The sequence below is a fragment of the Onychomys torridus genome, chromosome 1, assembly GCF_903995425.1.
Source record: "Onychomys torridus chromosome 1, mOncTor1.1, whole genome shotgun sequence".
Lineage (NCBI taxonomy): Eukaryota > Metazoa > Chordata > Mammalia > Rodentia > Cricetidae > Onychomys > Onychomys torridus.
The window spans coordinates 34,010,786-34,029,832 of NC_050443.1; the positions used below are offsets into that span (position 1 = coordinate 34,010,786).

The following is a 19,047-nucleotide window of genomic DNA, read 5'->3' on the forward strand; positions in this document are numbered from 1 at the left end:
CAGGTCATTTTGGTTTGGCAACACCTCTTAAGCAGGGCTTCTCAAACTTCAATGAGCATGAGGAACAAGGTAAATGGAATGTTCTGGGCCTGGGCCTGCAGCTTTTTTACCCTAGGGGTCTTGGAGGAATGGGAGAGTTGATCACCTTTATAAGCTCCCATGAGGTGCTCAGGCCACCAGGCTCCCAACCCACTTGCTCAACATTGTCTTAGATTCAAGAGAAAAGTCTCAGCTGGGTATAATGGCACACACATGTAATCCTAGTACCTCAGGAGGTTAAGGCAGGAGGATTGCCATGAGTTCAAGGACAGGCTGAGCTATGTAGCAAGAAAGAAACAGAAAAAAAAAAAAAAAGAAGAAAAAAAGAAAGAAAATCTCTCCGGGGATATACCTGTTCAAATATACTTTTAAGCATAGTGTCTAGTCATCAGGGTGTTCAAATGTTTTAAGTTGACAGTATTTATAAAATGTCTGCTGAGGTTGACATAGGACCTAATCTGGTGCTCTTCTGGGAGACAGTCTTTAAGAACATCTAAGCGGATGGGGTCTGCCATGTTCCTGTCGGTTGGTGACTGTGGTCTCATGGAGTGAATTCCCCACAGTCCTAGTTCCTTGGTCTCTAGGACCCTTCATTTGTTCTGTGGAGATATTCTAGAGTCCTAATGTATGTTTGTCTTGTAATTCTCATGACATTTAAGCAAATTTTACAAGAGACTGATCACATTTTAAATGCTATTTGTTTTTATTTCTCCCCCAAGTTTGTTTGTTTGTTTGTTTGGTGTGTGTGTGTGTGTGTGTGTGTGTGTGTGTGTGTGTGTGTATGCGCGCGCGCTCCATGATCATGTATGGAGTCAGAGGACAAACTTGCAGAATCTAGTCTCTCCTTCCACTGTGTAGATTCCAGGCATCAAACTCAGGTCAGTTTCCAGACTTAGCAGTAGTCACCTTTACCTGCTGAGCCATCTCACTGGCCCCTGGGCTGAATGATGATAACAAGGCTCTGTAGTATAAACAAAGTTTTAATCTCTTTAGCTTACTGTATTCCCTACTAGACATGAGTGGTTTTTAGGCAGAGGTCTTATCCTTGGTAAATGCCCAGTGGAAATCTGTATATTCCTCTCACACCTATGCCAGGCCTGCGGTGTCTGCAGTGGTACCTGGCCACCCAGTGCTCGGGGAGGTACTTGGTATATGCCAGGGTAGATGGCATGGGAAGAGGGTGGGTTTACAGCATGCCTCAGACCTTCCTGAGCAGAACAAGAAATCCAATGATGATTTATAAGCATTTGGATCATGGTTTGTATAAAAGCCATCTGGGCCCCGTGCTTGGGCCCACCTCCCTGCACATGTCCTTGTGAAGTTCTTATGTTCAGCCTAGCATCAAAGGACTGGTTTTTCTATGTGTGGTTTTTAAATTGTTTTATTTTCTTTTCATATCTCCATGAAACAGAACTTAGCATGGAATGCCTGTTTGCATTTGAAGACATTCGCAGTCTATGTGTGCACACAAGAACTGGGAGCCCTGTGTTCACTTGAGCAGAGGTGGAGGGTGGTGGCCTATAAGGCTCAAGTGCAGCATCAGAAAAACTTTAAAAAAAAAAAAAAAAAAAAAGGCCTGGCTGATGTTCGCAGTGGCAAAAGTTGGTTTACTGCTTTGGTGGAAAGGTAATCAGGCAAGAATGAATTAGCTCTTGATGGGAAAAATTGCCTAAAATGGGGCAGCAGCTGCTCCCTCTGGGCAGGTATGGCCTGAATTTGTGACTATTCCCTTCTTCATCTACCTTTTTTCTTTTCCTTGCACTGTTAGGGATCAAACCCAGGGTCTTATCCATCTACTGCTGAGCTGCACTTCATATCTTCTGGTACCCAGCCTCTTCTATTTGTTTGTTGCCTGTCTATCCCCCGACACTCATTTTGACTCCACTAAATGATTATATCCTTAGGAGTAGTACAGACATCTTAGGAAATCCTGTGCCTGGCCCTGTGGTAGTCTGAAAAGTTCTTGTTCCAGAAGCATCTTGATTTGGGAGGAACACTGTGCAAGTTTATTTTCTATGGCTGTAATAGGATACCCTGACCAAGAGCAGCTTAGGGAGGGAAGGGTTTGCTTTGCCTTGGAGTCCCTCATGGTGGGGAAGCAATAGCATCAGGGACAGGAGACTCATCTGGCAGACAGGAAGCAGAGAAATCACATTTCATCCTACATAGGAAGCAGAGAAGTGGGGGAGACAGGAAGTGGGACTGAGCTATAAAACCTCAAAGCCCACCCCTAGCAACACACTTCCTTCGGGAAGGCCCCACCTCCTAAAGGTTCCATGACCTCCCCTAATAGCACCACCAACTTTGGACCAAGTGTTCAAATGCCTGTGGGGGACATTTCTCCTGCAAACCATAGCAAGTGCTTATGAATGTTTTTTCAGGGATTTAAATTGTCTCTGCTTCTGAAGGGTGAAAATACTTTGAATGAACTTGAACCTCAGAGAAGGAAGCTACCTTCCTCTGTGAGGTGTCCTCTCAGGGGACAGGGCTGGATGTGGCCTGGATGGATGGAGCCCTCTTGAATTTTCTTATCACATCGCTGAAGACTCAGACTGGGAAAATGACCCAAGGAAATGCTCAGTGCTCAGCTTGGAGAAGCGCTTTCTGTTTGGTTGTATACACGGGGAAGTACAGTTTACAAAACACTTCTGTTTATTTTTTCCCTTTTTCTTATTAAATTTTTAAACTTATTCTACATACCATCCGCAGTTTCCCCTCTCTCCTCTCATCCTATTCCCTCCCCCACTTCAGTTTAATCGCTGCAGAGTAGGGGGACACACGCTCAGTGTCTATCTCCCCATCCGGGAGGTGACAGCAAGTTGTCTGCCTTGCCCAAAGATAGACAAGAGACAATAAACACCCAGTGATTATATTTCTGGGTGTTAGCTCTGACCAGTTCAAATCCTTCAATTCTCTGACCACCATTAAATTTCCCTTGTAGGGATGATTCTATTAACTAGGTGCTTGAGGTGAGTTGTCATTTTCTCCTGAGTGCTTTTGTCAAGTGAGAGGGTGTCCCATGATGGTGTAGATGTAGTGACATTGTGGCACTGATGTAGAATTCGGTTGTGTGGCAAGGCCCAACCAGAATCTCATCTCTGTGTTACCTTCTCCTGGAGGAATTGGAAGGCAAGAGACGAAAAGCCTCATCTTGACCTGCTGCGAGGTCACAGGGTTCACCTTTGCTCAGAGTCTGCGGTGAGAGAACCTGGAGGAAAGCCTTCCCCAGTCGTATTGTTTTTGAGAAAGTGTTTAGACAAGCAAATCAGAAGGTTCTTGTGTGTGTGTGTGTGTGTGTGTGTGTGTGTGTGTGTGTGTGCATGTGGAAGCCGGAGGGCCATCTAATATGAGAGAACAGCCAGAGGCATCTAGAAAAGTCCAGAACAAAGAGAGAAAGACATAAACTGGATATGGCCAGCCGACTGGCCAGGGTCAGGGCTCTCTGTGAGAGATGGGAGGACAGCAGGGGATAGAGAACACAAAGTGAGAGAAGCAGGAACAGAGAGAGCGAGAGAACATAGCAGGAATAGCAGGGTTATAAGGAGAATGAACAGCTGTGGGGAGGGAAGCCTATGAGCGGAAGGGAGTGTGAGGTAGGGGAGGAGATGAGAAGGCCTAGGATGCTAGAATGGACTACTTTGAAGTGTGTAACAGGTATTGTGATGCTGAGGTAGGCTAGAGGCCATCCTGAGCTTTAATATTCTAATAGGCACCACAGATAGCCATTTGACCCTTCTGTCAGAAGTAAGGGAAATGGCCCGTTTCACAAGTTCCCGAGGAATGCTGGCTTTTATCTAACCACCAGAAATTGTCTTACAGTCTAGCTTGAGCCCATTTCTGGACATTTGGACTGCCTTTTGGGGTTTGGGGGATTGGAGTTTCCTTTGGACCTTACAGCTGACTGACCAGCAAGGCCCAGGGGTCTACTGGTCTCCACCTCACTAGTGCTGAGATTTCAAGGGCATGCCACAGGGTTTGGCTTTTTTCTGGTTTCTGAGATTGAACTCAGGTCTTCATGCTTACAAAGCAAACCTTTTACCAACTGAGCTATCTCCCCATCCCTTGATTTCCATCTGTATGTATTATGTGTAACTGTTCTTATGAGACTCCTTTGAGATGGACTTTGGGGATTTGGTTCTGACTTTCAGATTCTACCAGTTGCTTTGTTTATCTAAGTTGCAGGTAATCTTAGTCTTTGGAGTAGATGTGGGGAGTAGACGGGTGCTGTCTTCTTAGTATATTGAGGAGGTGACAGCACATGAAATGGTCAGTATTCATGTTTTGTTTTTTTAGTAAACATGAATTTTTTAACAGTAAGTGGAAGTTTTATTTGGTTCAACTGAATGCTTGCAAAGATTTAAATAGTAACAGAGATTAGCATTCTATGACAAGCCAAACACTGTCACTGTTTCCGCACAGGTGCACCAGGGATCATGTAGCCTTGGGAAGCTCAAGGGTGTGCTGCATTGGAGACCTCCCATGCCCAGTGTATTTTTCTCATTCAGTGACCACAACATGTCTTGGACATTCTAGCTCTCCAGTAAGCGGAGTTGATTATTAATACTATTTAAATTATTTTTGTTCTCATAGTTTCTGATTGAGTGGCAGGTGTCCTTACTCATACTGTAGGGTTTAGAAGTATTGGTCAAATCTAGTTTCTCAATATGAAGCATCTTGTATGTGACTTACAAAATTCCCAACTATCTGTTAGTGATTGGTGGTGGTATATAATTCCAGTCCAACCCCTCAGCTATCCCTGCAGACAGCTTTTGGGATAATCGTAGATGTGCCTTCTGTTTGCTTTATTGTTTGGACTTGTGGCCTGAGGTGTAGGATTATAAACAAGCAAAGTGACAAGAAGATGCGGAGCGTGGTGAGCCCATGACTGGTCTAAGTGTGTAAGCTGACTCTCAGCACGGTTGTGACTGCCCGTTTATGGAGTGCTTGTTTGCTTGGAAGCCAGTGCATGTCCAGCGGGCTGGCTGTTCCTTGAGGGAGGACAATCCTGTTCTGTCACTGTGCTGCCTGGAAGAGAGGGGGTGTTTAGTTGGTGTTTTTCAAGGAGCATGTGAGACCTCTGGCTTCTAGTTACTTCCCAGACAAGATTCTTCTGCAGGTGTCACTGTTTGGAACTGGAAATCATGGTTTTCTGGCTAAAATTAGTGTCTGGGTTTGTTCCTTCTCTCTGGGTAAAGCCAAAGGTTTCTGCAAAACACTATCTAATTTTTAAATGTAAATTTGCTTTACTGGGTTAGCTTTTCCATTACTGTAACAAATTCCTGAGGTGATCAGCTTCCAAAGAGAAAAGTTCCATTTGGGCGCCCTGGTTTGGAGATTTCACTCCACATCTGCTATCTCCTGTTGCTTCTGGGTTTACAGCAGGGCAACCGTGCATCCTGCTTGGTGAGGAACTCATGGCAGAGCAAAGCCCTTCTCCCTTCAAGGCTGCCACAAAGTGAAAAACAGACAGGAAAGGCATATCTACCTGGCCCCGTTAGCATACTCCAGGGACTAGACCACCCACTAGGCCCTATATTGAGTGGGTTCCACCCACCAATAGCACCAGCCTGGGTCATGAAGCCTTTAGCACATTTCAGTGACATTTCCAAACTATAGCAGTCATTCACATTGTGTATGATTCCCATCATTGACTTAATTGGCACATCTGTCCATCACCACTCCTGCTGTGCCTTTGATCCCCAGGGACTTGCTTGTCTTAACAGCTGAAAGTTTGTGCCTTTGACAGCCACCTCCCTGTTCTCTCACCCTCCAGCCCCTGGTAACCCAAAGGCCGGATGAGGCCCTCCAGTATGGCCCCTTAGCCCTCCTCAGTGTTCTGTTCATACTCTGCTCCTCACTTGGAGTTCTCAACTTTTCAGAGCAACGGCATCAAAGTTAGCTTCAGCTGTCAACTTGACACAAACCTAAAGTCACCTGGAACCACAGCTGAAATATTGAACAGACCATGCTGGCCTGTGGCCCTGTCTGTGAGGCATTTGCCCAACTCCTAATTGATGGCAGGAGGGCCCAGCACACTGTGAGTACTGCTATGTCTTGCCAGGTGGGCCTGGGATGAATAAGAAAGGCGGCTGAGCAAGCCAGCGGGAGCAAGCCCTGAAGCATCATTCCATGCAGTCTGAGTGAAGCAGGCAGTCCGCTTCCGGTCCTTCCTGAGCTCCTGTCTTAGGTTCCTTCATGATGGACTGTAACCAAATGAGTCCTTTGCTAAGTTGTTGTTGGCAGTGTTTACTCTAGCAACAGAAAAGCAAACAAGGACAGGGAAGTCCCTGGAGCAGGGGGAAGGAAGAGCTGCACTCTGGCGGAATGCCCCAGCAGGGCTGGGCTGTGTGGAGGCCCCCGTTACTAGTGGCTTGCCTCCACTGACCAAGCCGTCACCTGTGAAAGCAAGCGGGCAGCGCTCAGCTCTGGAGATCTGCTCTGGGAGTCTCCAGGGTGAAGACTGGCTTTAGCACCTTTGTCAGGCTTGATTTGTTTCAAGAGAAGATTTGGAAAGTTGGAAAACCCTAGGAAAATGAAGTAGTCTAGGCAGTTGGAGACACAGTGGAAAAAGATAGTCACCGGAGGAATTTGAGAGGCTTGGTTTCAATTTCTCCCCCTCTAGAATATTTTGTATCCATATGGACTTACCCATTTACTAAAACATCAGAGAAACTCCTGTAAAGTTTCCTCTTTTATTTTTTTCCCAAGGAATTCTTGACAGCATCTTGGAAAGCTAAAGTTATAAATATTATAAATGGTATGGTAGATAATGTTGCCAAATTGCAGGAAAGAGCTGGGCAAGGCAACAGAGCATGGAGAGAAACAGGCAGACATGGAGCCGTGTGCCACACCCAGCCTGATCCCCACTTTCTCAGGCTTTCCAGTGTGGAGCCCGCTACAGCAGATAAACTCTTTCTGGCTCTAAAGCAGCTCCCAAACCTGATGACAGTGGCTGAGGCCTGACAATAGAACTTAAGTTGCCTTGTTTTTTTTTTTTTTTTTTTTGTTTGTTTGTTTTTTAAAGGTTAATGAATTGGCTGGGCATGGTGGTTTATGCCTATTAGCCAACACACAGGAAAATAAAATGACTGTGAGTATGAGGCCAGCCTGGACAATAAAGTGTGACCTTGTCTCAAAAAAGCAGGGCTGATAAGATAAAGTGGATAAAGGTGCTTTCTATATAACCCAGGGATCTGAGTTCGATCCCCAGAATTCATGTAAAGGTGGAAGGAAAGAACTGACTCTACAAAATAGTCCTCTGACCTCCGCATATATGTCATGGCACACATGCCCATGCACAAACATATGTGTGTGTTCACACACACTCACGCTACTAATCAGGGGGAAAAAGACTCTTTAGAAAGAAAGAAAATGAAACAATAATAACAAGAAAAAGGGGACGAGTAGGGGCTGGAGAGATGGCTCAGCAGTTAAGATAAGAACACTGGCTATTGTTCCAGAGGACCCAGGTTCAACTCCCAGCACCCACATGGCAGCTCACAGCTGTCTGTAACCCTAGTTCCAGGGCACCGGACACCCTCATGCAAGCAAAATACCAATGCATATAAATTTTAAAAAGGGGGGAAGGGACTAGTAAGTTGCTTTTAAGTTTGTGACAGTCTTTGAACTACACCCTGGTGTTTCAGTATTCATATATGGTGCGTTGCTTGTCTTGATTACCAACTATCCATCATCTTGGACATGACTGTTTCTTGGAGGGACAGCATTCCAGTTCCCATGTCTAGCTGTTCTGATTATACAATACTGCTTACTCTTGTCAGCCTTCTTTGTGATAGAAGGCTGAAACTCATCCCTCCCATCTGGCCATGACTTTGTGCCCATTAACATCCCTAAAAGCAGATTGACAAACCCTCTAGGCAAGCAGCAGCTGGGTGATCTACAGGTCATGCCTGGATGCTCCCAGTATTTTATTTTATTTTTTTTTTGTCTAGGAAAAGATGGACAACTAGGGTGTGATCCCTCACTTCTGAAGCCTCCTTCTAAAATAAAAGCTCTGTGTGAGCTTTGCTGGGTTTAGACTGACAGAGGTGTGAGGAAGTAAGGTAAAGCTGGCAGGTACCTGGCATGCCCCCTTAGTGTGTTGTGACCAGTGTTTAGGAGGACATGTCCCCAGAGTGGAGTTTGGTTTTGAGTTGATATTCTCCTTCTTTTATTTATTTTATTTTTATATTCAGGTATGAAAATGTACCTTGCCTTGGCTGTCTAGGGTCCTTGGGAACCCTGGCTGGTGAGAGAATGAAGAGAAGACAGACATACAGAAGCATACACACACACAGGAAGGCAGGGGTCTGGAGGGCTGTGTGCACGCTGATAATGTGCACCGAACTGTGTATTATGGGCAGCGCGTGGGGGAGAGGTTGAGCCGTCTCAGGCTGTGAACATCCAGAAGAAGCAGTACACGTTGATCAGCCATTTGCAAGTGCTTGGACGGAGAGGCTTGGCCTTTCTGAGTCTGCTCAGTACGAGGAATGGCTTTCCCAGCATCGCATGGGTCTGAGGCCTTAAGCCCTTAGCATCGCCGTTCCCATGTCAGCAATACACATTCACTCAAGACTTCCCTCACTCAGAGCTTCCTGGGCTCACTACAGAAATGAGGACAGGTTATTAGAGGAGCATGGTAACCTTTAGATAGGACGCATTCCTTTTACATGGGATCAGACGTTGAAGGCTGCTTCTGTGCCTCTTAGTCTCTCTTCTAGTCCAGTATTCCTAGAGCTTCATGTGGAGGCTGTGGCTGGAGCCATGCCCATCACAGAATAGCCCATCCTCACCTGGGAGGGGTGTGGCTGCAGTTGCCTTGGTGATGGAAAGGTCCTGTCTCCTGTCCTTCCCCATCTCTGCCTCTTCCTTAGACCTGAACACACTTTCCCCTTCATTTCTTCACTCAGCAAGTATTAAGTCCCTCTCAGGGCCACATCAGTAACTTACTGTGTATGTGTGAGTGCAGGTTTATGTGCCACAGTGCATGTGTGGAAAGGACAGCTTTGAGGAACTGGGCTCCTTGCACTGTGGGGTCCAGAGAGGAAATTCAAGGCATCGGGACTGTGTGGCAGAAACACCTTTTCCTGCTGAGCCATCTTCACAATTTTGATGGCAAGTAGCAGAGTCAGGAGTGAAGAGTGACAGAATTTGCATGTTCAAACCTAACCTTGCCTAGGGTCTGTGCATCTTGTGATTTAAACAACAACAACAACAACAACAACAACAACAAAATGAATGAATGAATGAATGAATGAATAAAACAAAATAATAAAACATGGCTGTCCAGGCTTGACTTTGATGCAATAGCTCCTTGCCCTCTTCCAGAGTGGAGAGCACCAAGGGGCACAGTGAGGAGCTTGTGTGGACCTGGTATGGCCACATACCTGCCAGGAGCTGCAAGCCCCAGGAGAGTCTGTCATCTTTACCTGCACTCAGCATTTTCATGTGCTTTGCACTCAACTCTGCTGGTATTCAGGAAAGCTATTGCCATGGCAACTGCCACACCAGATGGTATTTGATCACTGTCTAAGCTCCAGAAGAGATAGACAACAGTACTTCCTCTGAGGTTTGCATATTTGTTAGCATGAGACCCCCAGTGAAGCCTTGATCACAACCTAAATAGGAGCTTTTCCATTTGCTTCTCACTACATATCCCAGGCTGTCCTGGAACTTGCTATGTAGACCAAGCGGGCTTGAACTCACAGATAGGCCCCTGCTTCTGCCCCTTGAGTACTGGTCTACAGGATGGACTTCTGAGTACTGAGACAAAGACTGTAACACAGCCAGCCTTGGAGGTTAGCCTGCACACCTGAAGTGCAGATACTGTAGAGAACCTATTTAAGTTGGAGGTGATGGCAGACAGTGAGGAGGGACCACTCAGGGTGGAGGCTGTGCTTGCCACATTTGGCTCCAAACAACGGGGTTCTGGGGAAGGCATCCTGGCCTTCCTCTGTTCCTTTTTCCTGATCCATCATTCAGATAGTCACCTTCTGCATCTAGGCCACATAGTGGTCCCCCTGCTGAGCTTCCAACCTGAGCTGATGCTGCCCACCAGAGCAACCCAGAGCTCTTGACCCAGCTCTGTGGCAACAATTACAAAAGCCTTCTCACCCAGTCCCAGCCCCCTTAGGCAGTACCGGAACATCAGCCTTCACACAGATTTGTTTTCTTTTAGCTAATTTTGGAAAGTGGTTTATATTGGCCGCACCGTGCTAATGAAGAGTTCTAGTCATATTTACATACTTTTCTTGTTAAGAGTCTCTTTTTCCTTTCCCTGCCTCCCAGTGTTCACAGGATCCTCAGCTCACACTGGGTGTCTGGATCACACATGAGCCAGGAGCCTCTTTAGAGATGGCACAGGGGCGGGCATCTTTGTGTTGTAATGAGCACTGTGATGCTGCTGGGGTGGGGGTAACAGGCAGTCTCAGCAGCTGGGTTGCTCACCTGAGCTGTATTTGGACGACAACCTTAAGGTAACTTGTAATCATGAGAGGGCTGGGATCAAAGCAGCAGACCCCGCTTCTGATCTCATTCCAAATGAAGCCGACGGTGGAATCCAGGCCTGACCCCTTCCTGCTCCCCAGCCTCACTGTATTCCTGGGGTGCAGATGAAAAGAGGGAGGGTCCCAGCCCCCTTGTCAGGAGTGATTTCTAGCCCCAGAAGAACATGATTAAAGAGTGGATTTATAACTTGAGGAGTTTTTTTTAACTCCTCTTGTGCAGAGTTCAAGGCACTGGGGACAGTTTCAGGGTACTTGTAGGCTTATGGGTGACCTTTACACAGTGGCCCAGTTTTTAGTCTTTCATCTAATGTTTTCTGGGAGTGTAGTTCAGCCTTCTGATGTTGTCCCTTGGGTTTTCTTGGTGCCCTAATGCTTCTTGCTCGCCTAAGGAGAGGTTTCTGATATTTCCCCAATTCAGGGAGAAATTGGGGTAGCCATGAAATGGTGCTGTGGACCCCAAAGAGGAAGAGTATGTGGCTGCAGGCCCCTGAGCAAGATAGGAGGGTTTCCTGGGTGCAATCCCCAATGCTTTCATTGACCTGAATAACCTCAGTCTAAAGCCTGGCCTTAGTTTTCTTGCCTCACTTTCCCTGTCGTGTGGTCCTCACTAAAATCAACGGCATCCAAAGAATGGAGCCCAGTGCCTGACATGTTCACAGTGAGGCTGACTGACTGAATCAACCATCAGCTTAAGGATTCTCAGCCTCCACATGGTTGGCATCTGACTAGGTCATCCTTCCCCAGAGAGGTCAGTCCTGCACACAGTAGGACTATCATTGACCTCTACCCACTAGATGGCTGTGGACATCCCCCACCTACATTATGGCAGCCTTAAGATGTTGCCCGTACAGCGAAGTCTTCTCTTCCATGCTTTCTCCCCGCCCAGTGAAGGAATGTGAATGAAACCATGAAGTTCTATGAAAGAATGATAGAACTTCAAAAAAAAATAACCAAGGAGAAAATGTGCCTATTTATAATGGTGACCTACTTAGACTTATTCGTCCATCTCCTAGACTTAATGCTATTATAAGGAATCTCAGCAGATGGCTGATTGAAATGTAGTAAGGCCAGCTTTGCAAGAAGAGCCTGCCACACGCTGTACATGATGCTGTGTGCACTGAATGTTCTATAGATTTCAGGATGTCAGGAGTAACTGTGTTACCTGATCCTTGGAAAGGGAGTTCTGTAGAAGTACAGTATTGCAGAGTGCTTTTCTTAAGTATCTCTCTCTGTCTGTCTGTCTGTCTGTCTGTGTGTCTCTCTCTCTCTCTCTCTTTCTCTCTCTCTCCTGAAGTTTCACATTTTTATTCTAGTACCAAAGTATTAAGCCTTATTACATGACCCTTTCTAGGTTAAATATTAACTGTACCACACTTATTTTTGCACTAAAAAAAAAATTCAGTGAAAGACAGCTTTTTCCTTTTCTATTTTCCCAGGGGATATATTTACCTAAGCTTCTCTCAACAGCCACATGCAAGATAAAGATATTCTATTAAAGAGGTAGCATAGGATCATAGAAAAAGACAGTTATGAAACTAAGTGGGTGTACAATATTTTTGTTTGGTTTTCAAGATGTATTTTATTCTATATGTATGATTATTGATCTGCATGTATGGGTGTACACCACATGTGTTCTTGCTGTCTGCAAAAACAAGAAGAGGGCACTGGATCTCTTGGTGCTGGAGGTACTGACAGTTGTGATCTGCCATATGGATTCAGAGAACCGAACCTAGGTCCTCTGGAAGAGCAGCACGTGCTCTTAACCACTGTACCATCTCTCCATTTCTTGTTTAAGACAGGGTCTCATCTAGCTCAGGTAGGCTTTCAACTTCCAATTCTCCTGCCTCTACCTCCCAAGTGCTTGGATTATAGGAGTGTGTCATAATGCTCAACAAATTTCATACTTTTATCATGGCTTCAAAGTGATAATGAGGTTGAGCTGGAGGTGGTTGTGTATACCTGCAGAACCAGCTAATTCAAAGACTGAGGCAGGAGGCTAGCGTAGCGGTTCAAGTTTATCCTGGGCCACATAGTGAGAGCCTGTCTTTAAATAAATGTGTGTATATGCATATATATTATATACATTACATATATATTACATCCATTGTGTATATAACAGTGCCTCTTTGTGGGTCCACAGCCTCCCATTAAGTAAGTGTTGTGCTGTACAGATTTCAGAAACAAGCCATCTCAGACAGTATTTTCTCTTACAACTAGTATTTTCTTTTATAAGCAGGATTTTGTAATAGGGTGAAACAGTATTTGGAAGTGTAATTCTATTATACTCACAAATGGGAGCAGATTGCCCCCCACACACACATACACCACGTGCCAGGGCAAGGCAGTGATCTCTCCTTCTCTCCATGGTTTCCCATCCCCTCCAAGATGGTAGGACCTGGTGGCATCATGACTATACAGCAGCAGTGTGCCTAGTGAGGGCCTTCAAGGTGGGCTGGATGTTCAGAAGAAGAGGGAACCTGGGTTTAACATTAATAAAAAAAAGCACCAGGAGAGAGTGCCCTCAAGCTGGGGACTGTGGGCTCTTCTAAGACGTCATGGTTTCAGTCAGGTGTCCCTAACCACCATCACTTTGAGACCGTGACAAAAGCATGGACTGTGTTGGATATTATAACACACTCCCGGAATCCATGACCTAGGGAGGTGAATGCAAATCTACCAATGGGTGGAGGAGGAAAATGCTGGGAGTCAGTAGCAGAGCTCAGATTAGCCGAGCTAGCCTCACATTAGAGCTATTAAGATCAAACACTTCACACTGGCTGTGACTGTGGACACTAGCAAGACATTGCCTGGGAGCGGGGAGAAGAGGATGTGCTCATTGTGAAAGAGCGTCCTCTGTTCGGTTAGAATGAACTCCGTGCAGTAAATACTGGCTTGAGCGCAGGGACACCTCGAAGGTGTTTGGTAAATCCTGTTGCAGGGGTTAGTTGTGAATGAGAGAGGAATCCTTATTGTGTAGGGCAAATTCTCTGAAGTCCAAAAATTGCTGTACCCAGTCAGAAGCGGTTTCTTTTGCTTTTGGTCACCGGAGACATTCATCAAGCCTGAGCAGTGTCCTTTAAAACAAAAAGTAATCAGGCCTGACAGCTGAAGTCAGATCAGACCTTTGGGAACGACCGAATTGCTTTTTGTTCAAGGCCTAGCATCGATTTGCCCTTGGCCTTGGTGTCAACACTAGCAAACATGGGCAGTCTCCCAGACTCTGGCTGTTGGCTCTGCCCTTGCCATTGAAAGGACAGAGGACAGGGACAGGGTCATAGGCCTCTGTGGTCACCTGCGATGCCTGTCAGGCTGAGAGTTTTGAGGGTAAGCATTGATTCCTGCTGAAACTGCCGCTCACCATTTGGACATCTGACTGCCTGCATCTTTACTGACTGGGAATTTCTCCCAGCAGCTGAAGGAAGGCTGGGTCTATCAGTTTCATCCCCACCTCTGTGTTACTGGCAACTGCTCCGGTTTTGAGGCTCACACTGTGGTGACATTGATCAAGATGAGAGATCTCATTCCACCCTGGTTATTTTTGGCATCTGTAAGCAATCCAAGGCTTCGACTTCTGGCACCATGTGGTTGGGATATTAAGTAACTGCTTCCTGTGCGAGTACAGACAACGTTTTAAGAGTCCTAACCTTCTCTATCTATCTCATTGGTTGATTTGAGTGCATTCTGCCTGCTGTTGGTTCCTAATGAGTGTGTCTGGAGAAAGCTGAATGTATATTCAATGTGTCTTGTGTTTTTTCCTTCTAGATTGAAAACATAGATGCCTGCTTGAATTTCCTGGCAGCTAAGGGAATCAACACCCAAGGGCTGTCTGCAGAAGGTGAGTCAGAGCCCACGCCTTTTCATCATTAGCAATACCCACCTGTTACCTAATAGTTCATTGCTGCAGTCAAGGGGTGCTGGTGGGCTGTCCCGGTTGGGTGCCCTTCCAGGCAGAGTTGAGGGTGCTAACTTTCTGACAGCTCACAGATCGATCACTCTGAGAATTCAGCCTGGTGTGCATGCCACGTCTTCATGCCACAGAGGTTGTGGGAGAAGAGAGGGAGCACGCTGCTTCAGTTGGAGAAGTGCCTGCTTGAACAACACTGATTCCCAGTCCTGTGGCTCAGCAGGTTATCCATCAGCCATTATCTGTGGGAAAGAGAACAAGCAACCACAGAACCAAGTTCGGCCATCCAGCACCCAGGGGAACTGATTAGTCTTTAGTAGTCACACCTTACCTTGCTCTTAAAAACAGGGAGCGTGAGGTTTATGAACATGCTACCACACTTTAACCTCCTGATTAGCTTTTGATTAAGCTGGATTTGGTGGCTAATTAGCACTAATAGTGTCTGCTAGAAGTTTGTTGTCAGGTGGGGTAATGGTTTGGAGTGGGCTGGCCCGACTTATCTGCCTCCTCAGGCAGCTCTCCATTTGGATCTTCTCATATCTCTCTCTCTCTCTCTCTCTCTCTCTCTCTCTCTCTCTCACACACACACACACACACACACACACTCACTCTTTCTTACCCTTCCTCCTTCCCCTCCCCCTGTTTGTAAATACAGGCAGCTGCCAGCTCTGAAGCTGCCATAGGCCAGGCATCTTCCCAACCTCATTAGGCTGCATCTGCCTCCGGTTTTCTCCGGAACAGGTAGAGCAGTTGGGGCGTTCCAATTGCTCCTGCTAGCATAGCAGGGGTGTGCTCTGAAAAGATGTAGGGGAGCATTGGCCCTGAGAGTTGGGGTGGGGCTGAGGGGAGCAGTGAGGCCAGAATCCGCAATGGAGCAGGTAAGTTTGCAGACCTCATCTCTTCTACTTGGGCCTATGCCTTGTCTTTGCCAAGAGGTGAAAGCTTGGATCTTCTGGCCGTGTTGCTGAGCTGTTGTCTCTCCATGGTGGAGGTGGGTGGCATCCATGGCTTCTGGGCATGGTGTGCCTCTGCATGGAATGCTGTTGGAATTCTCCTTCTGCTAAGCCTGGCCTTGGGCAGGCACAGTCACCCCGTTCCATGAGTCTTGGGGAGTAGCTTGCCCAACTTTGATCTCAGGACTTACAGAGGATCCCTAGAGGATTTCCCTGACTGTGCTCTTGGCCTCATCTCTGTGGACTTTGTATACATTGCTGGGACCTACAGAGTTCAGCCCTTGACTCAAATTCAGAGACAGTTCCGCTGTGCTATTCTTGTGCTGACCAGTAGGTGGCAGAATATGTTCCTCTTGGTGTCTGGGAATGGTGTGGGCTTCTGTCCCTCCAGGAGAGCACCTACAGGATGCTACAGAGTTGTGCTCTACAGCACGCTTGCCTCTTCCCTTAGGCCTGGAGGTGATCTCTGGCCACTTACCAGCTGTCTACTGTCTGTCTTTCTGCTTTGTTTGTTCGCCGTTGTGCCCTTCTTTGTTCTATAAGGCATAGACGTCTACCCAGTGAGTGTTTACTGAACAAATGCCGACTCTGCTCTGCGAACTTCCCTGCATTGGCTCCAATGCTCATGGCTGAAGCTGGAGTTTATGGGACTCAGGGTTTACTGACAGTCAAACTGGCTGGAAGATGTTGTGAGTGGGGCTGGAGACATGGCTCGGGGGTGACATGCCTCTTTGTGCAAACAGGAAGCCCTGAGCTGGAGCCCACAAAACCCATGTAATATGCCTTGCCTATAAACCTAGTACTTAGAGTTGAGGAAGACGGAGGTTGGTGTCAGGAGGATTTCTGGGGCTCTCTGACCAGATAGTTAGCCAATTGACCAGCTTCAGGATCAATGATGAGAGGTTCTGTCTCAAAAAACAAAGTGAGGAGTGATGGAGGACATCAGAGGTTGATCTGTGGCCTCAACAGGCTCCTCCACAGTGCATTTGGACACACATACACACATGTATGTACACACAGAGAGATTGTGAGTGACATCTCTGGTAAGGGCCTCTTCACCCTGGAAAAGCTGTCTATCTCTGTAAAGCCCTCCGGGCTGCCCCGGCAGGGCATCTGCCTTTTATAACTGCACTGGACACTATACTTCCTCAAGCGCAGCTCTTGTTAGTCATAATCAGCTTGCAGGCCCGGGAACCCAAAGAATACCCAGGGTGCCCTGCCGTCAATGGACTACACTTCATTCTTGACCTCTGCTTCTCCACCACAAGGGAGGATGGACTCAGGGCTAGGGAGAACAAAGCCCAGGTATTCTCAGAAAGGCCATCCCCCACCCCCTAGGACAGGTTGTCAGATATGACAGGTGGAGTCTGGAAGGACTGTAGGGTGGGGCAGATCTTGAACATCACCCTAGGGCAGGACAGGCTTAAACTGGCAGACTCTGGCACATCTCCAAAAGCAAAGAGCTGGGCCTGAGCTTCAAGGGCACCAAGAGTGCAGGAGGCGTGGGCCAGGGGCCCGCTCAGACCAGCAGTATCTCCGTGGACTCTCTCTGCAGCCACTGCCCCTAGGCACCCGCCGTCTGGGCCTGGAACAAAGGCTCGGTGTGGCTCTCTAAAGGCAGGTTGTGGCAGGCCTGCCTACTACAGCACCACAGGACAGGTGCACAGGGCCTGGCCGTTCCAAAGCCAGCCGTAACCACTGGGAAAGGGTGGAGATGCATCTGTGGGGCTTTCCAGCTGCCAGCGTGCCGCCTCTGAGGAGGAGCCTGGGGCACTCAATTGGTTTCAAAAGGAAAACACAAAGCATTAAAACTGCATTATTTTTGAAACATGATGATGATTTTCTGACATTACAGGTGACTGTGAACAGAGGCAAAGGCAAGTGGAAGGCCCCGGACTCAGCAATCACAGGCAATTCCTCTCAGTGACTCCCGAAGGGAGTATTTGTAGTGACATCAGTAGCCAACCTGCATCGTGGGTGGGGGAGCAGAAAGTCTCTCTGGACCCTTAGGGTGCAGGGAACAGGTGGAGTGTGTCCATTTACTATCATCCTCATATTATCGAATGTGGTACTGAATGGCCGTTTCTGTCCCTCTCCACAAGGATCCCCATGGGCTCTACTTCTGTGCTCTAGACCCACCTTCTCCATGGATAGTGCCATTGGTGGGTGTTGAGGGTCCAAGGCAGTCATGCAGCCAACTCCTCTGCAGAAACAATGCCACAGACCCACAGGGCTGGAAGGAGTTGGATAGGGTGTCACATTTGCTATCTGCAGGAACCTCCTCCTCATGCTTTGACTCAAAATTTCCTTCTGCCCTCTGGGGCAGGTTTGTTACTATTGATATTCTGATGTACATGACTTTCTGACCAGGCTGGGATTCCTCTTTGAAAATGTTAAAACAAGCCCAAGGTGGTGGCCACTCATTTAATCTCAGGCAGAAGCCTGTAGGTCTCTATAATTTGAGGCCAGCCTAGTCCATTTAGGGAGTATCAAGCCAAGGCTACATAGTGAGACTCTCTCTCCAAACAAACAACAACAAAAAAGTGTTGAAACAAAATAACTTTGCCAAAGAAGGCTCTATTGGTAGCAAGTGTGCTTATTGGTAAAAAGCATGCTTATTGGTAGAATGCTTGCCTAACATGCAGAAAGCCCTGTGTTTAGTCTCCACCGCCACATAAGCCAAGTGTGGGGGCACATGCTTCTAAATCCAGCCTTTGGGGTATAGAGGCAGGAGTATCACAGGTTTAAGGTCATCTTTGATTATACTGAGATCAAAGCCACACTTCGCTAACATGAAACCTTGTTTCAAAAAACAAAACACAACCAACCTTTGGCTCAGCATCATACCTGAAATCCACTTATATATCTCTGTGTCTGAACATATTAGTACAAGCCAGTGAGAACAAAGGAGTCAGGCAGAAACCAAAGAAGGTATGTGTCCTGAATGTAGTAAACATCACCAGAACTGAATGGTCTGTGCCATCTGTCCTTCCATTTGAAGGGGGGTGGCCCAAGAAAAGAAAGCAAGTATGTAGCCAGCCATGGTCTTCCTGGGCCAGACACTTCATGCTGGGAGTTCCTGTGCTTGGAAGTCTAGGTGAACTTGGCTGATCACATGCAGAATGAGGCTCCCTTCTCAAAACCTTGGGAAATGTCAACATTCTTGTGGCTTAGGGGCTTTGTTTCTAGACTTCCTCTGTGGAGCTGGCTCATCAGACAAATACCATTTGGAAATGTGGCAAAGCACAATTCTAGCTATTTGGGATGCTGTCTGTTACAGACCACCCATGGGCTAGGTTATGTGGCTTTTAGAGCTTTCAACTCTGTTGAGTTTTTTGTGACATGAAAACAAAATTAAACATTTCATCAACTGGGGAATAGATAAGCAAAATATGGTATGCCCATATAGTGATATACTATGCAGCACCGTGAAGCTGATGCGTGTTCTAACGTGGCTGAACAAAGCATAATGCTAAGGGCTAGTGATGTAGCCCAGTGGTAGAAGGTTTGCCTAGCATGTGTGAAGTCCCAGTGCTATAAAAAGAAAGTTAGAAAATAACAACAACAAAACATATGTTAACTACAAGAAGCCAAATACAAAAGACTACAAATTGTAAGATTTACATAAAATGTCTAGAAAAGGCAA

At 46.8% G+C, this 19,047-nt stretch overlaps 1 protein-coding gene across 7 annotated transcripts in view; it reads left to right on the forward strand.

Annotated features, from left to right (window-relative positions):
- Nav2 (neuron navigator 2) overlaps nucleotides 1–19,047 on the forward strand; it is a 349,974-nt gene that overhangs the window by 127,299 nt on the left and 203,628 nt on the right. For all 7 annotated transcript variants that reach the window (XM_036181890.1, XM_036181892.1, XM_036181904.1 and 4 more), the window contains exon 4: nucleotides 14,307–14,379. In XM_036181890.1, coding sequence (XP_036037783.1) covers nucleotides 14,307–14,379 — 73 coding nt within the window. The remainder of the gene's footprint in view (nucleotides 1–14,306; nucleotides 14,380–19,047) is intronic.